Raw genomic sequence first — 27,406 nt, forward strand, 5'->3', positions numbered from 1 at the left:
TGGAGTTGCTTTGGGACAAAGAAACTTCAGTCATATGGCCCTCCTCCTGAACTCCCCATCTCATTCTTCATTCACCCTGATTTGAGCAACCATGTGGCTGCGTTCAGGTCAATTCTGCTTTCATCTAATATATGGAAACTTTTTACTGCCTGCTATGGAGATCATCACAGGACTATTTGATACATAGAGCACAGAAAACCAAGCATGTCCTATTTTACTGCCAAGCCCCATGGTTTCTCTGATCCGTTAGTGTCCTTCAGCAGAATTTCCAAGATGCCAGCTAGCGGGGGTGGGGAAAGGGAAAGCACACACAGTGCAGGGGAAGAAAGAAAATCCCCCCCAGGAAAGCAAGCATATAATCCGCTTGGGTTCACATCTGCCCCCAGGTTTAAATGACAGACTGATTTTCTACTAGCTGCTCTTTCAGCCATTCTGTTTTTGCTGGATGTACAGTTTGTGTGCTGTGTATACACATTCCTTGTCCTGTCTTTCTGTATTTGTCAACCTTAATAGCACCTTAGTATCTGTTACACTTTTAGCCCCTGTCTTGACCCATTTTAATTACCTTATTAACACTTTCTGATATGATAACAAAGTCTTAACCTCAGTGACCTTTTTAATTTCCTCAATACCTTTCTTGTTTGTTTGTTTGGGGGTTTTTTTAACCCTTCACTAAGTGTTTGCTGCTTAGCCTTTTTGTCTTTTTGTCTTTTCCCCTTTTGTATTTTGAAGCCTGCTGGTTTGAATCTTGATTTTCATCTTCTCTCGCTTCTTTTCAGATAGCATCACATGGTTGAAATAGTGGTGCTGAGCCATCAAGCAGATAATGGACAGATATTTTAATTTGTTTTATTTTAATTTAATGTTATTCATCTTCTTATTTATCTACTGTCAAGTTTTCATTAATGGTGCAAATTATGTCTGCCTCTTCTACTGAATTCCCTGCCTCCAGTTAATACATTTTGGACGTTGCTATTTACTGATGTGCTAATCTCATGTAGAATTTCAGCAATTATTACTGCAACTATCTCTTAAAAACTGGAAGTAGATAAATATAGGAGATTGAACTCCAAGAGCATCCCAAAATAAGATAAAAGATGGGTTTTGTGAGTTTGGCAGTGGGACTGCACTCATTTTCACATACATTTACTGCCTTTCTCAGGCCAGGCCTTAATGTCTGTTCTTCCTTGTCTCCCACATCATGTATGAAGCAGTTTGCATGTTGATTTGTTCAATTCCCAGTGCTCCCTGAAGACTGCAAGGCTGTTTGACATCATTCTGTGATTTATGTTACTTCTAATGTTCCTTCCCCCCGCCCCCTATTTTTTAGTTTGATGTTTGATAGCCTTTTCCTGTGTGTTATTGCAGACTCTTGGACCCTGGACCTGTGGACCAAATTTTCTCTGCTGGTGTACGCTTTGGGTCACTAATATTTACCCTTCATCTATTCCATCTTCTTAATGACTACTTTGATGTCAGTTTTGAGGCGATGTGATCACATTTCCTCATGATTTATAGCCTGTCCTAGAACTGTAGATTACCGAGTGAGAACCATATTTCCTGCAACAGCTTTCATCAGTAAAGTCTGGAATACCTGTTTCTTTTCATTTAATTTTTCCCATTTGGTCAGACAAAAGAAAATAAAGCTTCAAACTTCTCAGTCCCTAGGGAAGTTGGAAATCTCTGACTGGTTGGAACAAGTGCTGGTCATGTAACAGTTGTCTAATCCAGATGAGTGATGAACAGTCGCTTGTATATCTTTTAGGACACAAAATGCATTCGCTGGTTTCACTTCATTCATGGTAGCCTTGAGTTGACATACAAGTGTGAGAATATTTACCTAAGAATTTGTAACATTGTTGGAATGAACCTTTTGGTTTCCAGTTGTTGACAACGTTTAAGAAATAGTTACTGTGCTGAAAAAAAAGTAGTGACACAGCAATAGCAATAGCAATTTATTACCTGCAACGAATCTACTGCACCATTTTATGCATGCTGGTTGTGTTTTTGCTTTATTCATTGCCATAACCCTCTCTTGTTGTCAGGTCCCTAATGAGCACCATGGGGCTAACACTCCTTCAAGATGTATTAGGGCTCCTTTCAGCATGACTAGCATTCTTCTTGCTCAAGCATTCCACTTGCTCCTGTGTCTCAGAAATGTTTGTTTTTTTCAGGCTGGCTGCAGACTCAAGGAGGAAGCTCAGGTCTGGATGTCAGCCATTTATTTGCAGCTAGAACAAAAATGGGGAAAAACACAAGTGAGGAAGAATAGATGGATTTTTAGAGTGCAACTCTAAGGACACAAGTCCACTTATGTTTGATTTGGCAGCAAAGCCTTTTTAAGAGGTTCCAACCTTTTCCCGGCTCATCCCTCCCCTGTGCCGCACTTTTCCACCTGTCAGTTCTGCTGATGCAGCTCTCTATGGGAATGCAATATAAACCTTTTTAGGGGAAGTGAATGGATCTTCACTGTGTGAGTCATTTTACAGTCCCTAAAGGAATTTCATTCAAACAACCAAGGATCTGAAGTGTACAGCACAGGGCTGGGTGTGAAAGGGCAAAGGGAGCCAGGAGCTGTTAAGTTAGGGCCCTGCCATGGGTCTGAATTGTGAGTCCAGCCCTGCCTACAGGATTTGCCAAGTACTGTTTGCTATCTTCTTAGTATAGAGGGATTATTTCAGTACAAAAGTTGCTCACAGGACTGTATTTCACTCTTTGTTAACAGGCACAGTGATGACACCAAACTACATAGACTCCAACAGTCTCAGTGTTGCCCCATGGTGTGACTGCAGCAACAGTGGCAACGACATTGATGAATGCCTGAAATTTCTGAATTTCTTCCAGGACAATACATGCCTTAGTGAGTACAAAATTCCATGTCTTAAATGTGTTTTAGCATGTTTTCTGGTATTTCTTTACTTGATACAGCAAGGCCATCACTTTGCTACCTAGTAAGGATATTTCTGCTGTAGGTGTAAGAACTAAATGAGCCAGGCATGCCTGTGGTTTATGGTCAAGACTGTGTCTTAGTCTAGAGCAAGACAGATTTGCTCTTTTACCTCTTCCAAAAGGGGCAAAAGAATAACACTCACACAAAAGATTGGAAACTTTAAATTGAAATGCTACTGAAGCACACACAACAGTACAAAGCATATAAAATACACAAAAATCCATAGGCTGGATTTAACACCGAACCCCATTAAGCCATAGCTTCACACAAACCTCCCTATAAACCAGGCCAACAACCCCAAGCCTTCATGCCCTCCCTCTACCAAGCCACACCATTGTGATGCAGCAAAAATTCAGCCTGGGAACTCCAGGCTCCAATTAGCAGCTCCAGTCCTAATTGACAGCATTGCCAAGGCTAACACCAGGCTTCCCCTGCAAGAGATAACAGTCCATGCCTTCTTCCTGGGAGGAGGGAAAAGGAAAGAACAAATAGAAATGCTTGGGTTTATAGGATGTAGGACTTATGGGAATGATATTGAGACACTTGAACGTGTCCAGAGAAGGGCAACAAGGCTGGTGAGAGGTCTGGAGCACAGCCCTGTGAGGAGAGGCTGAGGGAGCTGGGGTTGCTTAGCCTGGAGAAGGGGAGGCTCAGGGGAGACCTTATTGCTCTCTACAACTACCTGAAAGGAGGTTGTAGCCAGGTGGGGCTTGGTCTCTTCTCCCAGGCAACCAGCACCACAACAAGAGGACACAGTCTCAAGCTGCACCAGGGGAAATTTAGGCTGGAGGTGAGGAGAAAGTTCTTCCCAGAGAGAGTGATTGACCATTGGAATGTGCTGCCCAGGGAGGTGGTGGAGTCCCCATCCCTGGAGGTGTTCAAAAAGGGATTGGATGTGGCACTTGAAGCCATGGTTTAGTTGTCATGAGGTGCTGGGGGACAGGCTGGACTTGATGGTCTCTGAGGTCTTTTCCAACCTTACTGATTCTATGAAATACAAAAGGTTACACTTTCCCAGTCCACCTCTTGGACTTCTCTAGCCTTTGAAGGTTTGTAACTTTGTGGTTCTTAAAGGCACTTAGCCTCCAATCTACCACAGATTGCAAACATGAGAAGCTTTTGGAAAAAAAACTCAACTTGCACAGTTGTATCCTATAAAAATATGTTTACATCCCTGTTCATAGAATATAGAATAGAATATACATAGAATAAACCAGGTTGGAAGAGACCTTCAAGATCATCGCGTCATATTTGGACCCTAACAGTCAGGCAGCCTCTGTGCCTAAAAATTACAACACTTGAGGGACTTCTCTATAATTTAAGAAATTCATATTAAAAAAAAACCCATGACTTGCAGTTATTATATGAAGGAGTTGCTGTAGGTAAGTACAAATTGCATTGTGCTTGCAATTTACAGCCAGGCTTCAGGTTTTTTAGACTAGTTGATCTCAGCTGCCTGGTTTTAACAGAAGTCTGGATGGTACCTTTTGTCAGGATTTTGTTAAATTATTGATTTTGCTTTCCTTCTGTCAGACTCACTCCCAAATTAAGGACTGTTATAAATTTCAGAATGGTTCAGTGGAGTCGATTTTGGCAGGTTCTCTTTTCAAATTTCCTGTCTGCCTGGAGCAGCGTAATTGGGTGATATGGAGTGTGCATCAGAGTTTTAATTTCAGATAAATGAGGAGACCAAAAGAGCTTGGCTTCCTTAGCCTAGCAGAACAGGAGTTGAAAGGATACATGGCTGTCCTCTGAAACTGCATTAGAGGGGCAAGCCCAGTGAGGAAAAAGGATTACTTAAGGTAGAGGACAATGCTGGCAAGAGATCTGAAAGGGAGCTAGTAGCCATCTATGTTTAGGTTCAAAATTGGAAAATGTGGTTTCCAGCAGGAGGCTGGGGTTTTTTTTGAGGGTAAAAAAACAATTCTTACTTGTTTTAAAAGTCATACCGGGCAACCAGCACCAGAACAAGAGGACACAGTCTCAAGCTGTGCCAGGGGAAGTTTAGGCTGGAGGTGAGGAAAAAGTTCTTCACAGCGAGAATTGTTAGCCATTGGAATGTGCTGCCCAGGGAGGTGGTGGAGTCACCGTGCCTGGAGGTGTTCAAGAGGGGATTGGACGTGACACTTGATACCATGGTTTAGTAGTCATGAGGTCTTGGGTGACAGGTTGGACTTGATGATCTTTGAGGTCTTTTCCAACCTTATTGATTTTATGATTTCATCAGTTTAGGAAAAGATACATACATCATTGCTTTTTTCAAACATAATAGATGAACTCAATGATCCAGACTGTCCCATCCACCCGTAATACTTGAGCTAGCACTAATGCAGGGTTCAGCCTGTATTTAGTTTGAGCATAGGGTGTGAAAAATCTCCATTGGTAGCTTCTCAGTAGGCAGCATTATGGGAAAGACGTGAGGAACATTGCGTGTGAAAAGTGAGTGACTTGAGTTGCTATTTGATACATTATTTATTAAGCTTTGAAAGATTGATCAATTACCCAAGTTCATTAAAAAAAAAAAGAGAAGAACCCAGAAAGCAATTCAGGCTATGGAAGAGTAAAAGTTACAATATAGCATCAGACCTTCTTCAGACCTAATGGGGCTGCCATTTATATATGCTGTAATAAGTCAGGCTTTATTCATTCGTGAATGTATTAATTGCAAGAATGTTACAGGTTCTTTTTAGAACATAAAGACAGAGTGATCCTTTGTCCTTTCTTTTGCTATTGGTATAAAAGCATTAATGAAGACAAATCAAAGACATTAGAGGTTCCTGTGAGACAAATTACAGCCATCCTAGCTGTACAAGATGTCTTCATGAAGGCATTAAAGACGTTTCTGAGTTTAATATAAAGTTTGTTCCCTTGCAGAGCATGGGAAAAGTCCCAGACGTTTTTTCTTTTTTAAACAAAATGTTATTGTCATTAGTGGGCCTTCCAGTGCCTGGAGGAAATGCCATTTGTTTATTGGATGAGTCGAATATCCCTCCCACTTTTTTTTTTTTTTCCCAACAAAACAAAAATCACTTTTCCCCAGTGGGATAAAACTAGGAATTTCTTGCTAGTCTGTTTGGCTAAGTTGCCTCCCCTTTAAACTGGAAAACAAACCAGTGATTTGGGGCATTGACAGATGTGGAAAAGTAAGCTTAACTGTTCATTCAAAACCCAGTTTGGTTAGTAGAATAGCTGAGTCTGAACCCTGAGGGTTAGAGAACGCCAAAAACAGGGCATGTAAGGGTCACGTTTGCCTAATGTGGAGCTGGGGTATGAAGCTGAGTTTACTGTGTCTCATATACACACCTGAAGTCCTGGCTTTTCTTGCATCTCTATATGCACTTGCCTAGGAATTCCACCCCAGAGTTAAAAAGCCTTTTGCAACAGTTATGTAGTTGAAAATTGAGTGGAAGTTTTGATTTCAAGAGGTCAGGGTGAAAATTCCAGTCTGTTTTAATGATTAGTTTCAATAAAGATAAACATGGCATTGTTTTCTTCTTCATTATGTTAGTTAAAATGTGGCTTTATCTCAGCATTGTCCTTCAGAATATAGAATCATAGGCTCACAAATTCTTTAGGGTTGGAAGGGGCCTCAAGGATCATCTAGTTCCAACCCCTCTGCAGGGGAGCAGGGGCACCTCACACTACATCAGGTTGCTCAGAGCCACATCAAGCCTGGCTTTAAAAACCTCCAGGGATGAGGCTTCCACCACCTCCCTGGGCAACCTGTGCCAGTGTCTTGCTGGGCCAAACAAAACATATTCCATCCTAAAAGTTGAGACTACCTATTGCCTTGCTTATGCTTTTATCCTCTTTGCTGAAAGATGCAGTTTTATTGGGAATATTGCAGTGGCCCTAAGTGATGACTGTCCACTTAGGGTTTGGCCAGACTTAAATTCTGCAAATCCACTTTAAGGCTTCACTTTAGCTACTGTGAAAGTGAATGTCCTGACATTCATTTACATACTCCAGAATTCCTACTGAACTGAATAAGACTCAGCATATCTACCTATCTGTTCAAAGGATTTCTTCACAGCTGCCTTACACTGCAGTGAAAAAGAACTGGGAAATGGAAGGCAAAAAACATAAAGCAGAATTGGTCAGTAAAAGGACCTTTCCTAAAGCATTTAGACTCACAGGATCCCAGGATGTTAGGGGTTGGAAGGGACCTCCAGAGATCATTGAGTCCAACCCCCTTGCCAGAGCAGAACCATAGAATCTAGCACAGGTTGCACAGGAACACATCAGATGGGTCTTAAAAGTCTCCAGAGGAGACTCCACAATGTCTCTGGGCAGCCTGTTCCAGTGCTCTGTCACCCTCACAGTGAAGAAGCTCCTCCTCATGTTGAGGTAGAACATGAGGTAGCCCTCTCCTCATAGGGCTTAGGTCTCCCTTATTCATCCTGGTAGATCTCCATTGGACCCTCTCAAGTAGATCCGTGTCCCTCTTGAGCTTGGGAGCCCAAAACTGGTGGCAGTATTCCAGGTGTGGCCTCACCAGGGCAGAGTAGCACCTTGAAGCACCTCCTTACAGTCATTATGTGGGTTTTTTAAATACATTTTAAATATGTGTGAAAATTATGTATAAAATGCACATTTAAAATAAATTTTATATATTTGAAACATTATGAAAATATGAGAAGGGGAGGACTACCTCTTCTGTGAGGAAAAGATGAGAGAGTTGAGGTTATTTAGCCTGAAAGAAGCCCTTGGGGAAACCTTATTGCGGCCTTTCAATACTTAAATGGGCTTATAAGAAAGATGGGGACAATCATTTTAGCAGGGCCCTTTGCAGTAGAAGGGCTAACGGTTGTAGACTAAAAGAGGGAATATTTAGACTAGATATAAGGAAGGCATTTTTCACAACGAGGATGGTGAAACATTGGCCCAGGATGCCCAGAGGGGTGGTAGTAGCCCTATCCCTGGAAGCGTGCAAGGTCAGGTTGGATAGAGCTCTGGGCAACCTGACCTATTATGTCCCTGCTCATTGCAAGGGAATTGGACTGGATGACCTTTAAAGTTCCCTTACAACCCAAACCATTCTGTGATTCCATCACAGACTCATAGAATATCTCAATTTAGACAGGACCCCTGAGGATCATTGAGTGTGATTGTCTGAAATAATGAAAGACTAATTGTAAAGCCCACATTTCGTTAGAAAACAGAAGGATTGCATGCATTTCTGTGATCCTCCTTGCAGTAATGGAAGCAAAGAATTACTCTTTATTTAGGAAATCATAGGGGAATATCGCTTCACGTATTTACTTACCCAGGTAAACCCAAGATAAATATCATTCCACTCTTCCCACTCTGTCTCCATCAACCCAGCATGACAATTGTGATGCCTTTTACAAATTCTTCTCTTTCCATGTTGGAGGTCTGAGAACTATCAGAATAAAATACATCTTTTTTCAGATGAGAATTAAATGCAAGTTATTTTACAAGGCAAGGAATACCGCCGAGGAATAGTATTAATAGCTTCCACATATTAGTCCCCAGTGAAATTGTTTGATTTCTCCTACAAAGAATTTGAACTAAGAAATCCCTAAATCCATGCTGAATCCCCAAAGACCTGATTAAAAACTGTTTTTTCCCCCCCCTGTTTGTTTATTGAAAAAAAAACCCAACAAAACCCAACCAATTTACTCTTGCCATAAACACACTCTTTAATCCCATGAAACTGTGATAAGCTTTTTAACTTTCATATTCTGAAGTTTTAGTTTAAGCATGCTTCCCTCACCTAATTATGCAGTTTTTGATTGAAACTGTAAGGAAAAGATTGTCTTAGTTAAACCATTCTGTAGTTACAGGAATATTAGTTTTACTGCAACAAGCTGTAGAAATAAATCAGGTAGTTTGCCTGCTCTCTGCTTCTACTTTGCTATGTAACATCACATGCCTGAGTGAGGACATAATGATGAAACTGTATTTGAAGTCTTTAGAGTAAATTTTTGAGCTTTTGGATGGTAACAAATATGATTAGACTAAGTCCTGGAGCTTCTGTCAAGAACTGCTGGGAACATTACAGATAAGAGGCTGCACCAGATAGTTACATGACCACAGACTTGGAGTCCGTGGTTCTGGTATGTTCAAAATTAAGAAATGTCAGGGTTGGAAGGGACCTCAAGGATCATCCAGTTCCAACCCCCCCCTGCCATGGGCAGGGACTATAGCAGGTTGCTCAGAGTCACATCCAGCCTGGCCTTAAAAACCACCAGGGATGAGGCTTCCATCACCTCCCTGGGCAACCTGTTCCAGTGTCTCACCACCCTCATGGGGAAGAACTTCTTCTTAACATCCAATCTCAATCTACCTGTTTCTAGTTTTGTTCCATTCCCCCTAGTCCTATCTCTACCTGACACCCTCAAAAGTCCCTCCCCAGCTCTCTTATAGCCCCCTTCAGATACTGGAAGGCCAGAATAAGGTCTCTCAGAGCCTTCTCTTCTCCAGACTGAGCAGCCCCAACTCTCTGTCTGTCCTCATAGAGGAGGAGCTCCAGCCCTCTGCTCATCCTCATGGACTTATCCCTGGACATGTTCCAGCACCTCTAGATCCTTCCTGTAATAGAGGCTCCAGAACTGGACACAGTACTCCAGGTGGTGTCTCACCAGAGTGGAGTAGAGGAGGAGAATCACCTCCCTCAACCTGCTGGCTATGCTTCTCTTGATGCAGCCCAGGATGTGATTGGCTTCCTGGGCAATACACATTTGTAATGGAACAGTAGTAAGAACGAAGATGATTAAAAAGTCACTTTTGCTTTCTGCCATTTGTTTAGAAACAGAAAAATGCCTGTCATTTATTTTTACAGAAAATGCAATTCAGGCCTTCGGCAATGGAACTGATGTGAACGTGTGGCAGCCAATCCTACCAGTACAGACCACTACAGCCACAACTACAACAGCTTCCAGACTCAAAAACACAGGTTCAGAGACCGCCAACAATGAAATACCCACCCACAACGATTCACCAGCATGTGCAAACCTGCAGGTAAGAGACTCTTGTACTTGTTGCAGTAGTCTCCTGCTGAATAAATAGATGCCTGCTTAAATCCTACTATCTCTTTATTCCCATGTTGCAGCCACAAGGCAGCTGTATTGTCACATATCAGACATTCTTATTTTACATCAGAAACGTGCATATTTCAGAGTAGACTTTATTGCTTCTCTGACTCAGAAACAGGATGTAGTGTTTAATTTGTTACCACAGGTTTGGAATGAATGTGGCATTCTCCAAACCCTGCCAGGACATGTCAGATTAAATTGATCCCTTGAGTGATCCAAATTCAGAGGGAGCTCTTAATGTCAGATAGCAGGTCCTGCTGCCTTCTTTCTTATGTTATTGGCAGTAAACTTAAGTGATTTTTTTTTTGTCTGGATCTAAGAGAATATGTGCTTCTACAAACTACAGGATGAAGCTGGGCAAAGAAGGTGTTCTGAATTAGGTGTTTTCCTAAACTGGGGTCAAGGTTGTGGTGTGATTTTTGGGTAATGGCTGTAGCAATTTCTTCTGACACTTCAGTTAGGACATTAGTGGTGCATCAGATTCTGAATTTAAGAAGGCTTATCACTTGCTGATGGCAGTGTTCTTTGAAAGTCTGAAGAACTTGGACAGGAGACAATTGCAAAATCAAGGCAGGAAAGAGGTAACAAGAAATGTAAGCTGAAAACATCCTTAGGCCACATTAGACTCTGAGGTTATAAAAATTTCTGGTGATTCAAATGCAAAATTAGGTCAGAGATAGATCAGCTTGGCCTGGTTATTTGTCTTTTCAGGAGGAAAATTACTGTGTGCCATAAATGAAAGCATCCAAGTTTTAAGCTCTCATCTGGTATTAAGATACCTTTTTTTGTTGGGGTTTTTGTTTGTGTTGGTTTTGTTGTTGGGTTTTTTTGATTGGTTGGTTGGGGTTTTTTTTGTCTTGGATTCCCAAACCCTTCCACAGGTGCAGCAGTCACACTTCACTTACTTATAAAAATTGATTTTTTCATTCTTCATATTAAATTGTATCAAGAATTTCCATGTTCACTAACGTGGACAGTTTGCATCCCTTAAGAAAGGTATTTTGCTTTTTTGTCTTCCTGCACCACTCCCTGACCTTCATTCTTTTCTAATTTCACTGTTTGTTTTGCACTGGCAAGTTTCATAGGAATTAAGATTTTTCAATGGCATTAGGGTGACACAAAATCTATGTGGTTCATAGTATATGGTGTTGAGTTTAGGTCTTTCTGCTCCAATTCTGTTTCTCATATCTGTGTGTTTGTTATTAGCTAAGCTTTGTTCGTTATTGATAATAGGGAGGTCGTTGCAGCCATATATTTCTATGCAGAGCAATCCTAGAATCACAGAATTGTTAGGGTTGGAAGGGACCTCAAGGATCATCCAGTTCCAACCCCTCTGCCATGGGCAGGGACACCTCACACTACAGCAGGTTTATTAGAGCCACATCCAGCCTGGCCTTAAAAACCTCCAGAGATGAGGCCTCCACCACCTTCCTGGGCAATCTGTGCCAGTGTCTCTCCACCCTCATGGGAAAGAACTTCTTCCTAACATGCAATCTCAATCTATCCATTTCTACTTTTGTTCCATTCCCCCCAGTTCTATCCCTACCTGACACCCTAAAAGGTCCCTCACTGTCTTTCTTGTAGGCATGTGCTACAAAGAAACATAACCTTTTAAACCTGAAACTTGGAATATCTTTAAAGCAAAGCCTTTGATGAGAAATTCATTCACTTCATGTTGTATTTGAAAGTTATTTTATGGGAGAGATCTCATTTCCCTTCAGTGTTTATACAGTCCCCTATAGAGTAAGGCCTCCAGATGCTACCAAAGTACACATCATAAATAATGAACTGAAGAAATGGGCAGGTGATCACAAATCCCATTGGATTCAGTGGGATTTGCAAATGTTCCTCAAGCCAGTGTCTTGAAAATGAATGAAATTCTTTGCTGTCCTTACTCCTGTTACTCTGACATTTTGAAGTCACATCCCATGTGATTTTATCTGTGCTGGTTTAAAGCTGTATTGTGACTTCAGGTGTACCCCTGATATAGTTGATACAAGAACTAAAGGTCTGCAGAGGAAAAACACCTTCCTTTAAATAAATGATCTGTGCTGGTTTGTAGAAGCTATAGGTAAGTCTCCACCAAAAGGTCACCGTAGTCATCTGAATCAAGCAGTTTTATTCTTGTGGAGGGCAACGTTCTGGTGCTCACTGCTTCCTCATGTCAGAACTGACATATAAAGAACAAAGCTCTTTGTGTATTAATACATTCTTCAAGAAAAATAACTTCTGAATAGAGCCAAAACAAGCCCACAGTTTTTTAAACAGAAACCTGTGATTGTTGGGCAGTATGGTGCCACTTTGCATGTGAGGCTGAAACCTCAATGCAATTTGCGCAAGAACCGGCGGCATTCATATCACACTCAGGGAAGTGCATTCGTTCCAAGGCTCTATTCCCATGGAAAATATGCCTTTGTAGTATTTTCAAAACATGAAGTACTGCAAGCAAAAGCAATCTGAAGGGTTTTGTTACATGCTTAGCAGTTGAGCTGAAGGGTTTCAAAAAGGCGATATAGCCTAAACAGTGTGAAAAGCAGAATTAAAAGCATTATTCTCAGCACAAAAATGCAATGGCAAAGAGGTGATAAGGAAATGACCATTGGGATAGTGCATACCTTAGTTAGTGGGTTTTAAAATCCACTGAAGGAAGAAAGAGCAGGAAGTGATTGATTAGTATAAATTGCCATAGAAATAAATACAGTAAGGGAAGAAAGAGCAGGAAGTGATTGATTAGTATGAATTGGCCATAGAAATGAGCAGATGCTAATCTCCTGGGGTTGTAAAATAGAGGGCACCAACCCAACCTGCCAAGAATGCCACTGGCTGAGCAGTTTTTTGATGCATTTGTTTCTGCCTTGTTCAGAATGGGTGTATGAAAAGTAAGAATACACTAAGAGTTTGTGTCTGTGCCGTGTTCTCCTGTACACATGCAAACCTGGGCATCAGAAGGGTTGAGAACATTAAAGAGAACATGAGATACTCTTTTATTACCTGTATTCAATACCTGCTGAAGATTTGGACTTCTAAATGATTATATTTTTTGTTTGTTTCAGTGATGCTGTTTAGATATTGTTCATTATTTCAACTTACCATTGCTAAAGCAATGTACAGTTCTATTCTGGTGATTTCTGAAATATGCTTATTTTATGTTTCCATCTGTATGAGTTTCTGTAATACACTCTTTTTTCCCCCCATCTCTGTATGAGTTTCTGTAATACACTCTTTTTTCCCCCTATCTCTGTATGAGTTTGTGCAATACACTCTTTTTTTCCTATCCCTGTATGAGTTTGTATAATACACTCTTTTTTTTTCCCCTATCCCTGTATGAGTTTGTGTAATACACTCTTTTTTTCCTATCCCTGTATGAGTTTGTGTAATGCACTCTTTTTTTCCCCCCATCCCTGTATGAATTAGTGTAATACACTCTTCTTTTCTATCCCTAAATTAAATCAGCACTCTGGTTTTGACAGGAAGATGCTTAACTTCGTCAAGCATCCTATAAACTCTTTTATAAATCTGCCTTCTAATAGTGGGTGGCTGTATAAGAAATGCTAAACTCAAGGATTTTTAGAGGTACTTGAGATCTTACAAGGGATCCTCAGCACCACATAAAAATAATTTATGAAAGATTGAGAATAAAAAGATGAATTTCAACAGCATGCTCCTTATACAGGCATATTTTATTAAGTAATTGTCATCTCTCTCTCAGGTAGCTTCACTCTAAGATTTTCTGTTTCACTGGCATATTTGTTTACGCTTCACACTCAGTCATAACTTGCATTCAGTTAGCCAGTCAAAAAATGGTTGTGGTCTTTCAGTCTCATCTTCTGTCACTACTGCTTGGACTGTCATCTTGGATTATTTGAAAGGGTCAAAAGAATGAGTTTGGATGTGTACTCAGACCGTGTATTCTTCAAGAAAAACTCTACTTCTGCATTTAGGAGAGGTGCATAGAACTGAAAGATGATAATGAAATAAGGTTCAAGCAGTAGATTAGGTTAGACTAGATTAGGCCAATTGTTCCAACATCAGCAGCAGAGATAAACAGAAACCTAAGTCTTTCATGCTGGGTTTACTATAATGTTTTAGAGTGCAGTGACAACAGAGAGGGTAGAAGCCACATCCCTGGGAGTTTTTAAAGCCAGGCTAGATGTGGCTGTGAGCAACCTGATCTACTGGTGAGTGTCCCTGCCCACGGCAGGAGGGTTGGAACTAGGTGGTCCTGGAGGTCCCTTCCAACCCTGACAATTCTGTGAACAGTGATAGATGTCAAGATGGTTAAGGACATTTAAGTCCATCAAAATCTATCACCTGCACAGATGGTTCTGTACTTTATTTTCTCACATTTATTATAAACATCTTGTTCTAGTTAACCTTAGTTGGACATTCAGAGGGAATTTACAAGTTTTTATGCTTCTGAAGATGTTTAAGCAGTGGACACATGTAATTGTGATGCATGACCCTTCAGACTGAAGGCAAGTTCTTTTCAGTTGAATCCAGTGTATGAATTTCTTTGTTTTGACTCTTTGCATGTGAAATTACCAAGGGTTTGGAACAGGTGAGGGTTGTATTGCAAGCTGTTCTTCCACAAATTTGTGTAATTCCATAAAAACTTGGGATTTTATAAAGCATCTATTATGGCAAGTCTTTGGGCCTAAACCAGAAGATAGGGCTCATAGTTATCCAAGGAGACCAGAGCTTACACGTGACTCACAGACTGAAAATGAGTCTGTGCTTTTCACTTGTAGATGTGTTGCAGATCTTCAGATGTGTAAGGATCTGCTCATCTGGTGTTTGAAGTACTGTCTATAATTATTTAATGTAGCTTCCTGTGTGCTAAATATTATTGTTTAGTATTATAAAGCATTGTGTAGGTGTTTGGAGAGGGTTAAAAGCTTTGGTGTAGTAGTCTGAGGATGAAGACACAGTAGGTGTGGAGCTTCTTGGGCTGGTAATTGGGTGGTGGGTGAGCATAAGCAGGAAATGCAGGCAGCATGTGGGTGTGTTGTTGATGAGGAGATATCCCAACTGCTAAGATGGTATGCTGGAATAAAGACAAAGGGAACTTAATTTATCCCCTGAGCACCAGTATTAACTTATGCCTGACACTCTCTTTACCCCATCCTCTCACACAACTTGTGATCGGTTTCTGCTTTTGTGAAAAACAAGCACTACCCTTTCAAACGCTCTGCCTGCTTTGTCCCTCAGAAGTAGTCATGGACCTCTTCCTTCAGGCATTGCAGCTACTTAGAAGGTTGTAGTCAGAAGCAAAAGATAAACTCCTAGTGCTGTGCCAAAACAAAATTAAAAGCAAAACAAACAACAAATAACAAACCAAACAAAAAACAAACCCACCAAAAGAAAATCACCAAACCCCAAAACCAAACAAGAGAAAACCAATATTGACTAAATGTTTCATATGAAAAGATTTAAGTTCACCTCCTGTGTTTCCAGGATTAGCTGGCATAATGAGGTCATCCTGCTGCTACTAGTGATTTGGAGAGCACCTGATGGTGACTTTTCCTCTGAAAAAAGCAGCATCTTTGATTTGCTTCACTATGAATTATGTTGGACCAGGCAACCAGCACCAGAACAAGAGGACACAGCCTCAAGCTGCACCAGGGGAGGTTTAGGCTGGCTGTTAGGAAGAAATTCTTCCCAGAAAGAGAGATTGGCCATTGGAATGGGCTGCCCAGGGAGGTGGTGGAGTCACCATCACTGGAGGTGTTTGAAAAGAGACTGGATGAGGTTTGGGTTTTCGGGTTGCATGGCAGTCTTGGTGTTCACAGGCAGGAAAGCAATCAACAGTCCACCTGCATTAGTATGCAAACAGTGGACCTCAGGGGCCAAAAGCTGCTTTGCAGTGAGCATATGCATACAGATGTCCTAATGCTATGGTCATGCTGACCACTCCCTTTTGGAGGAAGGTTCTGCATCAGTTCTTCATCATCTTTGCCAAAGAATTCTGGGACCACACAAGACAGATATTTTCATTGAGACTCTTGAGCATGTCCAGAGAAGGGCAACTAAGCTGGTGAGAGGCCTCGAGCACAAGCCCTGTGAGGAGAGGCTGAGGGAGCTGGGGGTGCTTAGCCTGGAGAAGAGGCTCAGGGGAGACCTTATTGCTGTCTACAACTACCTGAAAGGAGGTCATAACCAGGAGGAGGTTGGTCTCTTCTCCCAGGCAATCAGCACCAGAACAAGAGGACACAGTCTCAAGCTGTGCCAGGGGAAGTTTAGGCTCGATGTGAGGAGAAAGTTCTTCCCAGAAAGAGAGATTGGCCATTGGAATGTGCTGCCCAGGGAGGTGGTTGAGTCACTGTCCCTGGAAGTGTTCAAGAGGGGATTGGACGTGGCACTTGGTGCTATGGTTTAGTAGTCATGAGGTCTTTGGTGACAGGTTGGACTTGATGATCCTTGAGGTCTTTTCCAACCTTATTGATTCTATGATTCAAGCTTGTTGAAATACTGCTGAAGTTAGTGTGGTTAATGTAGCTGATTAAATTCTGAGTACAGGGACTCTATTGCCTCTGTTTTGAACATCAGAGGAACAGTTTGAGGATGTAGCCAAGTATCATACTCTGTAGGCTCAGATGTATCATATTAGTGTCAGTGTTGCTATGAGACATCAGCCATCAGTAGTCAGTAGAAAATTGTTCTCATTTACCAGTCTTGCTTCAACTTCTTAGCTGAATGTCGTGCCTCCTTGTGAGATCAGTCATCGTTTGTGGAATAAAATACAGGCTAAAACTTCCCATCAGTGCAAGTCAGCACATCTTGTGTTATCATCAGAGCTACAACAGACACACACTCATTAAAGTTCGGTCTCTTTGGCATGAGAAGCTTTCTGTGAGAGAGAAATATTCTGCTGAAGCATTTTTAATGTTGGAAGTCAGGAGTGATGGATTTCTGTTACCGAAAGAAGGCAAAAAGAGTTTATTGTGCACATTAGAACTACAGTTTAAATTCTGGCTTCTTTGATGAGCATGCTTTTCCTGCTACCAAAACATTGTGCATGTATACTGCTGGGGAGCATAATACTTTTAGCATTATTTCATCAATGATAAAATATTTTACAGTTAATTAAAAAAAACAAACAAAAAAAAAGGGGCAAACTTTACTAGTCTGAGCATCTTTGGTGTATGATAATGATACAGCACTTTATAGCAGACTGTAAAAATCCAGACTAGAGTTTTAGGAATCACGCAGTTTTGTTTTATCATTTAATAGTTGTTCAATTGAAATTGAGTCTGAGGTTCCTAAAAACCAATTTAGTGACTTAGAAAAATACAAGTTTATGAAAATGTACCCCCACACCTTTACAGAGGATCGAAATTTCTGTGGGCAGATTGTGGCTCTTGCCCTCAGAAAGAATTTTTGCACGTTATTGCTGCTAAAAGCAGCTGTGGCATTTGCAGTCCTCCCCTAAGCCACGTTCGTTTCTACGTTTCACATCAGGATCCTCTTACAGCAATACCTACAGAAGTACAAAGTGCTGGAGTGAACCAGAATCAGAAAATCGGATCACATCAGATAAGCCAAATCAAACTATTTATAGCTGATGCTATTACTTGATGTGGTTCTTCATCATAGTAAAGGTATTCCTAATGTCAGCCAGCTTCAGTTCTCAATCAAATATCTAGGTCCATCATGGATTTCCCTTTTAAAGCAGATCGCTCGCTGTGATTTTACGGCATAGCTACTACTAATAAAAAAGCCTGGGTCATTTCATTGTGATGGCAGATGTTTAATCATATTGTCTTTGGAAGTGTAGTTCATAATATATTGTGTGTTTCTGAGTCTTGACAAAGCGCTGTGTTTTTAGGCATATTGTTTGCTGCTGGCAAATCCTAGGTTTTAGCCAAGCCACTGCTTCAATTTATACTTGTTCAAGTGAAAGTAACTGGGGTTATGCCAGCAGGCTGACCCCCTTGCAGAGCACCCGGTCATGCTGCCAGGTTTCCAATGGAACAGAGAAAAAGAATAGAATCCTTGGAATCATTTGTACTTTTTTATTTCAGAGAATCAAAGAATCACAGAATGGTAGGGGTAGGAAGGGACCTCCAGAGATCATCTAGTGCAGCCCTTCTGCTGAAGTAGGAATAGCTTTAACTCTTAGCTCTAACTTTTGTCAACTGGAATAGCTTGCAGGAGTCCTTCATGTAGACCAGTCACCAGATTCATGCTAGCTATTCCACAGGCTCCTAATGAAAAGGCACTCTGGACCTTAAAAACCCAGTGAACGACAATTAACTCCAGTGAAGATATCACCTCATAGGCTATATTTATTATGAAAACCGCAGTGTATTGGAGTGCTCTAGAAACAATAAATATTTTATCATTATTATAAACTATATCAGTGCACTGTGATAGCCTCAAAAAGTATATCCACAGAGATACATGAGGAAAACCAAAGTAAAAGACTGGCAATATCTCAGATAATTGATACAGCTGTCAGTACAGAGATGGTTCTTTCTAAATTATGGAAATAGATTGACACTTGGCAGAAGAGATTAAAATGTAACAAACAAAATCTCTATCAGCTCTGCCATTTTTGCAGGGAATTGTCATTTGCTCAGCAAGCAACAGGATTTCACAAGACTTGTGTAATTGAAAAGTATTTTTAAACACTGTTACTGAAGCAGTTATTGATGTGTTGGTTTGGTAGTGTCATGACTGAAGGTGAATGTCAGTGTGAATGCTAAATAATTTTGGATAGCAAAGTATTTTAATCACAAATGCATACAAGTCTACAAAATACCTTCTCTGTCTTGGGGGGGATAGTGCAAAGCAGGTGACAAGTGTGGCAATTTGTTGCACATCCATTGGAATGAAGGCTCACTCCCAGAGAGGAGTGAGTCCAGCACCCTGGTGCAGGGTTCTGAGGTTTGGCATCTTTTCTCCTGCTCCCTAAAATCCCCAGAGGTTGGAGAGATGGTCCCAGACCATGGAGCAGGGCTGCCCATCCCAGAGTCTTTTCCCAAACATTTGTTCCCTGACATTTTTATGAGCCTTAGGTGTATGAGTGGGTTGAGGAGAGCTCAGAGTTGAAGACTGCATTCAAATTGCACTACAGTTCTTTGATTTACTGTCAGTCTTGTTGGCTGTTGTGGTTTGCTTTTTGCAGACATTGGCACTTAACAATCAACAGATTGTTTGCACAGATTAGCCACCTATTTCCCGGAGCACACCAAACCTATGCTGTTGTTTGGGACAAACAGCTAATTGAAGTTTGTCTGCTGCTGCAGCAAAGTGTCAATTACAGTTCACCATCCTGTGCTCGCAGCTCTGATTTGTTTTCAGCCAAAATAATTTTAAAGGAGATTGGAATTGTGTGCTGTGTAGAAGCCACTGCCCTGTTGTGGTGGGTCTTGAGCAGTTAATCAGGCAGACTTCTTCACAAGCCTCCAGAGTCTTGTGCACATGCTTAATTGCCTAGTTCTAAGTAGTTTCAAGTGTTCAGATTGCTTTGTCGCTCATTTCAGCTGAATTGTGAAGAATATAGTAGAGTTAAAGCAGCTGAGGAAGGTGGATGAATTTGAGTATACCAGTGCTCAGAAACTAGAAAGGATCAGCTGATGTTACCCACTGGATGAAAATGGGCTTGAAGGCGTGTACCACATTCTCTCCTTTTACACATCCTGCAGAACATGCCGATAGTGGGAGCGGATGTGGCAGCTTCCTTCATCCTCTTACATTCAGACTCGCGACAGCATTACTGACCCCGGCACAGAGCTGCAATCTTTCCTCTGGAGATCTAAACATCTCTGTAGTACCAAGAAGGAAAATCACACTGCTTTTAAAGAGATAGATTCCCTTAAACTAATACACAGATAGCAGCCCTGAGCACAAAGATTCTTTTTAAACATCTTTCTGTACTCTTGGAAATCCTCCCTACTGGAAATAATAGAAATGGAGGAAATACACTGGTTTATCATGGACAGTTCCCCTTTGGGAAATGATAACCAAGACTAGTTCTGCCTATTTATATGGCCTGAGTAGCTGTCAGACTATTAGTCTCAATTTACTGTCATATCTACACCATCTCTGAAACCTCACTTCCAGTTAACCATTAGTCTTTCTTAGATTCTTCTCCTGGCTGTCATTCCTCTTTGTTGTTGTTTTGGTTTTGTTTTGTTGTTGTTCTGTCCTTTCTTCTTGCAGATGCATTCTGTAATCTTTGGGCACTCAACTGCCTCATAACTTATTCTGGTATGTAATTTATCAATATATGTCTTTCTCTATTTCCTCTGAAGATGTCATGGCTAAATGCAGATTCAAGGGGAAAAAGACTGCACAAGATTGAGCAGGAGAGTTATTGAGCACATATTGCATAGGAGAGTCACCATGCCATCACTGGCTGGGCTGCCTTGGAAGCCACAGGGGGAAAGGGGGAAGGGGCTGGGAGTTGTGGCCATACTGGGATGCAATTAAGAGATTGGAGTAGATCTGTATTTTGATTCTGTAAAAACTCTGAGGGAACCCTATGTTCTTTTCCTTGAGTCAAAAAGGTACATTGCCTTCCTGTGCCAGCAGCAAACCCAAATACATGAAGTATGTTTGTGCATACAAAGTCATTTGAATCTAAAGAGGCAATCACACAAACAAATCAAATTCTGCTTTTGTTTATACACTTCTAAAAATGGAGTAACTCCACAGTTGTGTACATTGCAATTATCCTTAAGGGTACGTTGTAATTATCAATTACTCCTTTCATAGCTAGATCTCTCTTTCTTATCTAGATATAACTCTTTGATAGTTCTATGTAATCCATAAACTACTGTTCTTAACAAAATAAACTACCCTGGCTTGCAGTTACTGTGTGGCAGAGATGATCAAAAGCATTTAGGTAGTAATAAAGAAACATTTTTAGGGATAGTTTCTTCCTTGTAACCAGCAGCAAATGAAATACAGAAAAGCCTAATGGAAATGAGAACACAATACGAAGTATAATGGTTCTAAATCATACATTGGTGACAAGGCAGCAAAAGTAGTATACCATGAAGTGATAAATTTGGAACCTCTTCTGCAGCTTGCCAGGAATTTTCAAGTAGTCATACCAAGTTTATAGGACAGAAAATGAAATGCAGTCTTTTAACCAAATTGGCTAAAATACACTCTTAATAAAGCAACATTAATGATAACAAAACACCTACACATGAAAATATTTTTATTCCTCTTTTAACCTGTCTGCTCATTTTATTTACAGTCTTCACTGTACATTAATAATCAAATGCTGGGAATAAATCACATGCTGTATCTCCTACCTACGTTTTATCCCTATGACTCCTGATCAGCTGTCTTACCTGTGTAACAGATCGCTACATTGCCTTCAAACCCATCTACTTTATAGCATCTGTCAATTTGCTGTTGAGTACCAGAACATGAAACACTGTCACTTATTTCAGTCCCTTCAAAATCAATATGAGTTCAAAATGTTTATTTAATCTGTACTTTGGAGGAGAGCCTAACTATTTCACACCAAACTGTAAATGTAATCAGTGGACTTGGCCTAATAATCCCACCTCACGTTAAGCCCTCCTGTGTTCTTGGCTCTTTCTGTGAGCCATAAGTAAGCAGACTAACTATTGTGTGTAGTGTAGGGTATTTTTTCATAGGTTCACTCAGCATGTGTCATAAGGAATTAGAGGATTATCCTCCCTCATGTCTTTTTTGAAACAGAATTAGATATTCAGGGCAGTAATTTACCAAATACTGCATTACTTAGTCCTACTTTAATTTTTCCAGATTGACTTTTTCAGGAGCCTCAGGTTGCCTCTAATTCAAGGCCAGCTATGCATTATCACATGCACATAAACATTTGGATATACTGAATTCATGCTCGGATTTTAAATGTCTGCATTCAGCTTTCTAATGTACGTGGCAGGTAAAATGCATAATGGGTAGGATCTAAATAGCTGCTTGCAGTCCTGCCTACCTAATCTGTGCAGAGTTGCTTAAGTGGGCATATAAAGCACCCATTCCTCAATCTGTCTCTGCACAAATGGACCAAAATTTGGTTGGATCAGAACTTTTCTGTTCAAGAGTGTTTAGAATGTTTTGGAGTTGTTTGGGTTTTTTTTGGAAGGGGCTTTCCCTCCTCTGGAACTAGTGCATTAAGAGCTGCATGTATCGAAGTTCATAGAATCATAGAATAAGCCAGGTTGGAAGAGACCTCCAACATCATCCAGTCGAATAGACCATGGCACTAAGTGCCTTATCCAGGCTTTCCTTGAAGATCTCCAGGGATGGTGACTCCACCACCTCCCTGGGCAGCACATTCCAATGGCATATCACTCTCTCTGTGAAGAACTTCTTCCTAATATCCAGCCTGAACCTCCCCTGGCACAACCTGAGTCTGTCTCCCCTCCTTCTGTTGCTGGTTGCCTGGGAGAACAGACCAACCCCTACCCATCTAAAACATCCCTTCAGGTAGTTGTAGACAGCAATAAGGTCTCCCCTGTGCTTCCTCTTCTCCAGGCTAAACAACCCCAGCTGCCTCAGCCTCTCCTCATAGGGCTTGTGCTCGAGGCCCCTCACCAGTTTTATCTCCCTTCTCTGGACACGTTCCAGTACCTCAACATCTCTCTTGAATTGAGGGGCCCAGAACTGGACACAGTACTCAAGTTAAGTTCTTGAAGACCGTTACGTGATGAATTCTATGTCACTGTGCTATTCTGCACGCTTCAATCACATATGCACAGTAATTATCTGGTTCCAAAGGCAAATTTAGGGATCTGGTCCTTCAGGGAACTCAGTGCTCATACACAATTTCAGAAGTCAAATGCAAATTCAGGAAGGGTGGTCCCTTTTTTCCCCTACTGATTTTGTACTTAATTAGTTTGACAAATTCTTGCAACTGCTTGCTCGCTCATCAAGCATCGCCCTAACCCCTATTACTTTTGATTAAGATTTCTTGATTGTTCCTAAGGATTCAGTCATGGTTATTTTTAGATGAGAAATTCAGTTGTTACAGGCACAACAGAAAAGGTTTAGATAAAAAAACAACGCCCCATCTATATGCCCAGTGAACAGCTTAATGAGGATACTTATGAATCATTAATTAAGCAGAGGCTTTTCACCTTCAGGCGTATGGCTGGGATACAGCGTTGTGTTTAGCAGCAGTACAGACCTTTGGTGAGAGAGCTCTGGTCTTTGGGAGCTGAGCTGGTCGTCCTGGGTCCACATCACAGGGACAGCCCCTAAACTACAAGTCGTGCTGGCTCATATGAGTGTAACAGAGGACTGGGCTCTGGTGTTTCATGAACATTTAAAGAGAGCAACTGGCGGTACTGCAGCTCCAAATAGTCTCCAAGCCAGTGAGGCACATCTGCTCAGATATGCTCAGCAAGTCCTCATTTATCATCTGCTGCCCTTTGTTATGTACAAAGCCTGTTGTAGTGAGTGCAATTACATTCATCCATGCACAGCACATCAGAAATGTGATGTCCTGTGCTGTTCAAGTGGTCACTGAGTGTGAGCAGCATAGTGATAGCCCAGATTCCTTTTAAGGATGCTGTTCTCAAATGCTAGAGAGGCCAGCCCCATCTTGGCCACTGCACATGGCATCTCTTTAACCCATTAAGTTCACTTCTCACTGGGGCATTTCAGTGCTGGTGAGCAGATGCAGCAACATACATTAATATACAATAGACACAACCTATATTTTATATATTTATTGGTTTTTTCCATCCCTTATCTCTGGTAATACTGTCTTAGTTCTGACTTGCAACCCACTGCTCTGGTGGGGGTAGGGGTAACACAAGAAGTCGTGTCAGTGCTGCAGTCAGCGCACACCAGATGTACCTTTTTGGAATGCTTCCTCTCTGGAAACTTGATGGCAACATATTGACACTGAAACCTGCTAGTAAAACAAAAGCTGATGCTTGGGAGTGTTAGATGGATCTGAGTAGGTAGATGACAGAAAAGCACCCCTCACTTGGTCTGTTTTCTACTTGCCTCAGCTCAGTCCAGCACTATTAATGGAATCATTATGCACTCAGGGAAATGCTTGCCACCAACTGTCATCAATCAAGATTCTCTTCAGATAGCACTCTCAAGATATTTTGCTAGGTGAAACCTTCTAATCTCTGTCTTGAAACCCACTAAAGGATGTTAAAATTTGGTAGCATAGGTCACCTTTAAAATTTTTCTTATGGACTTTTCAGTGGGGTTGGAAAAATCTGAGGATGTAGGAGGCCTGTCCCTTTTCAACTGAGCAGTTTGTCACAGGAGAGTAAATGATTGGTATGGGGAAACATCCTGAGTGCTTTGCAATGTTATAAACCTATATCCCAATTAATTCCTCGGTCACTTCGATGAAGTGCACTGCCTGAGGTGCAAATTAGTGCCACTTTTGTGCATTGAACCTGTCCTCTTCAGAGAAGAAGTGTTCCAGAACCACCTCCTCATTTCAAAACTACTACAGACTAGTTGTGTCAGTATTGACCTGAGCTAGATTAAACTAGCTACCTCAGAATATGAGGCTGTATAACCCATTAATGAGCCCCTGGACTATTCAGTCTTCCACAAGATAATACTTCAGAAAGTAGGCAAACTAGTCACACCAAATCTTCAAAAGCTTCTTCCAGTGTAGCATGGAAACCTTACAAAATATACCCAAAGTGATCCTGTTGATCTCCATTACTTGCATTATTAGCATTTATTTATATTTTCTGGCTTGTTAAATTTAAACATAAATAGAAGCCTTCTGTCCTTCTGTGAATAATTTGTGTGAGGAAACAAAGGAAGATCATAGCCTGTGACTACAATTTTGCATAATCTGGTAATTATTTGCATAATCTGGTTATTATAGGCTGGGGTTTGTTTTAATAGGGTTATAATTGGTAAACATCTAAAATTCACAGTGCTTTTTGTGTCAAAGAAATTCTTTCAGCGATGGAAAAAAACCAACAAACCTCTCAGTACTTCTTACTGATCTCAAATTTGAGGCCAGGAGTTACTCTGGAAGTTATTTTTCATTTTCACTTGCTGCTGCCTGGCCAGTGGAAGGGAGAATTCCTGTTGGTGCAATGGGATCAGGGCAATAAGGAAGAAGGCACCTTTCTAATAAGGCCATAGAATCATAGAACAATGAGAGGTTGGAAGGGACCTCCAGAGATCATCGAGTCCAACCCCCCTGCCAAAAGCAGGATCACTTAGGGTAGTCCCCACAGGAATGCATCCAGGTGGGTTTTGAAAGTCTCCAGAGAAGGAGGCTCCACAACCTCTCTGGACAGCCTGTTGCAGTGCTCTGTCACCCTCACTGTAAAGAAGTGTCTCCTCATGTTGAGGTGAAACCTTCTATGTTCCAGTTTATTGGCATTTCTCCTTGTCTTGTTACTGCGCACCACTGAAAAGATCTTGGCCCCCTCTACTTGACACCCACCCCTCAGATATTTGTAGATGTTGATCACATCCCCTTTCAACCTTCTCAAGAGTGAACAGCCCCAGGGCTCTCAGTCTCTCTTCATAGGGGAAATGCTCAAGTCCCCTAATCATCCTTGTGGCTCTCCCTTGGATTGTCTTCCACAGGTCCCTGTCTCCCCTGAACCATGATTCTGCAGACTCCCCTTACACAAATTTTCTCTGCTTATTTGAGTAGCTTTAACTACAGGGTAGGTGGTGTGTGTGAGAGCAGTGTTCACATGTAAATCATGGATATGGAAAAGACCACTATGGTGTCATCTGTTATAGTCCACTACAACATAGCCCACTAAAGAGAAATAGTGTTAGGATTTCACTTGTATTTTTGAGATGGGATGATTCTCTCCTGCAGTCACTTCAGCAGGGAAAGAATGAATATAGGATGCCACATCAAAGTCTCTCCCAAGTATTGTATTTTAAGATCCATACTGCAAGGGCCAGAAGGATGATCAGAGGACTGGAGCACCTCTCCTATGAAGGCAGACTGAGGGAGTTGGGGCTATTCAGTCTGGAAAAGAGACGACTCCAAGGAGACCTAGTTGTGACCTTCCAGTATCTGAAGGGGGCCTATAAGAAATCTGGGGAGGGACTTTTTAAGGTGTCAGGGAGTGATAGGACTAGGGGGAAATGGAAAAAAAAACCTAGAAACAGGTAGATTCAGATTGGATGTTAGGAAGAAGTTCTTCCCCATGAGGGTGGTGAAACACTGGAACAGGTTGCCCTTGGAGGTGGTGGAAGCCTCCTCCCTGGAGGTTTTCAAGACCAGGCCGGATGTGGCTCTGGGCAAGCTGACCTAGTGTGAGGTGTCCCTGGCCATGGCAGGGGGATTGGAACTACATGATCCTTGAGGTGCCTTCCAACCCTAACAATTCTATGATTCTAACAATGTTTAGGAAGCTGACAGGGCAAACCAAGGTCTTGCTTAGCTAATGGAGACCTGTGGACAAGACCAACTGCATGAAGGTTTACTTTTTTCCCCCAATTATGACTCAGATCTGTTGAAACACATGCTCGTTGTAGAAAATAAAATGGCAACAATCAAAATTGTGTGATATTAATTCACTTTCAAGAGTTAGAACGCTATCAGAATTTGTTAATCACGACTACTAACAGTGAATTTTAATACCTTTCTACAAAAACATAAAAGCATATATTCTAATGAAGATAAAAATAGGTTATTATAGACACAGCTAGCAGCTATGCTTGAAGTTGAAGTTGTCTTGCATTCTGCATTTTAAAAACTCCTGTGTGCAGCAACTTTGAACTTTGCCAAAACATTAACTGTTTGGGTGAAATTTTTCATGGCTCTGGCTGAATTCTTGCAGGATCACTGCTTGTCAAAACCCCACAATAAGTCATAACCTGTTTTTTCTTATAGATTCTTATGGATTGGCCATCCAGTAGCTTAAGAGGGCCTACAAGAAAGCTGGGGAGAGAGTTTTGAGGGTGTCAGGTAGTGATAGGACTGGGGGGAATGGAACAAAACTAGAAATGGGTAGATTCAGATTGGATGTTAGGAGGAAGTTCTTCCCCATGAGGATGGTGAGACACTGGCACAGGTTGCCCAGGGAGGTGGTTGGAAGCCTCATCCCTGGAGGTTTTTAAGGCTAGGCTGCATGTGGCTCTGGGCAACCTGCTGTAGTGTGAGGTGTCCCTGCCTATGGCAGGGGGCTGGGAACTAGATGATCCTTGAGGTGCCTTCCAACCCTAACAATTCTATGATTCACCTTAGTAAATTTGAGTGCATTATATAAAAAAAAATATAACTCTGCAATATTTTTCTTCTGAATGATATTTTCAGTGCTTAAAAAAAAATACAGCTACTGAGGCAAGTACTGCTGTGAGTTGTCTTAAATTTCAGTCATGCCAGTTCTGGGATACATCTGTGCACCTGCAGAATTCAGCTAAAGGATTAGAGGAAGAGAGAGAAAATGCTTTAAATTTTTATTTCAGTGGCGCTTCAGGAGAGCTG

General features: G+C 41.3%; 1 protein-coding gene across 1 annotated transcript in view; it reads left to right on the forward strand.

The window, feature by feature from the left end:
* Nucleotides 1–27,406, forward strand: part of GFRA1 (GDNF family receptor alpha 1) — a 172,078-nt gene that overhangs the window by 131,517 nt on the left and 13,155 nt on the right. Inside the window, exons 6-7 of the mRNA XM_009905631.2 lie at nt 2,726–2,860; nt 9,756–9,934. Of these exons, the coding sequence (XP_009903933.1) occupies nt 2,726–2,860; nt 9,756–9,934 (314 nt within the window). The remainder of the gene's footprint in view (nt 1–2,725; nt 2,861–9,755; nt 9,935–27,406) is intronic.

The sequence above is a fragment of the Dryobates pubescens genome, chromosome 8, assembly GCF_014839835.1.
Source record: "Dryobates pubescens isolate bDryPub1 chromosome 8, bDryPub1.pri, whole genome shotgun sequence".
NCBI classification, from domain to species: Eukaryota; Metazoa; Chordata; class Aves; order Piciformes; family Picidae; genus Dryobates; species Dryobates pubescens.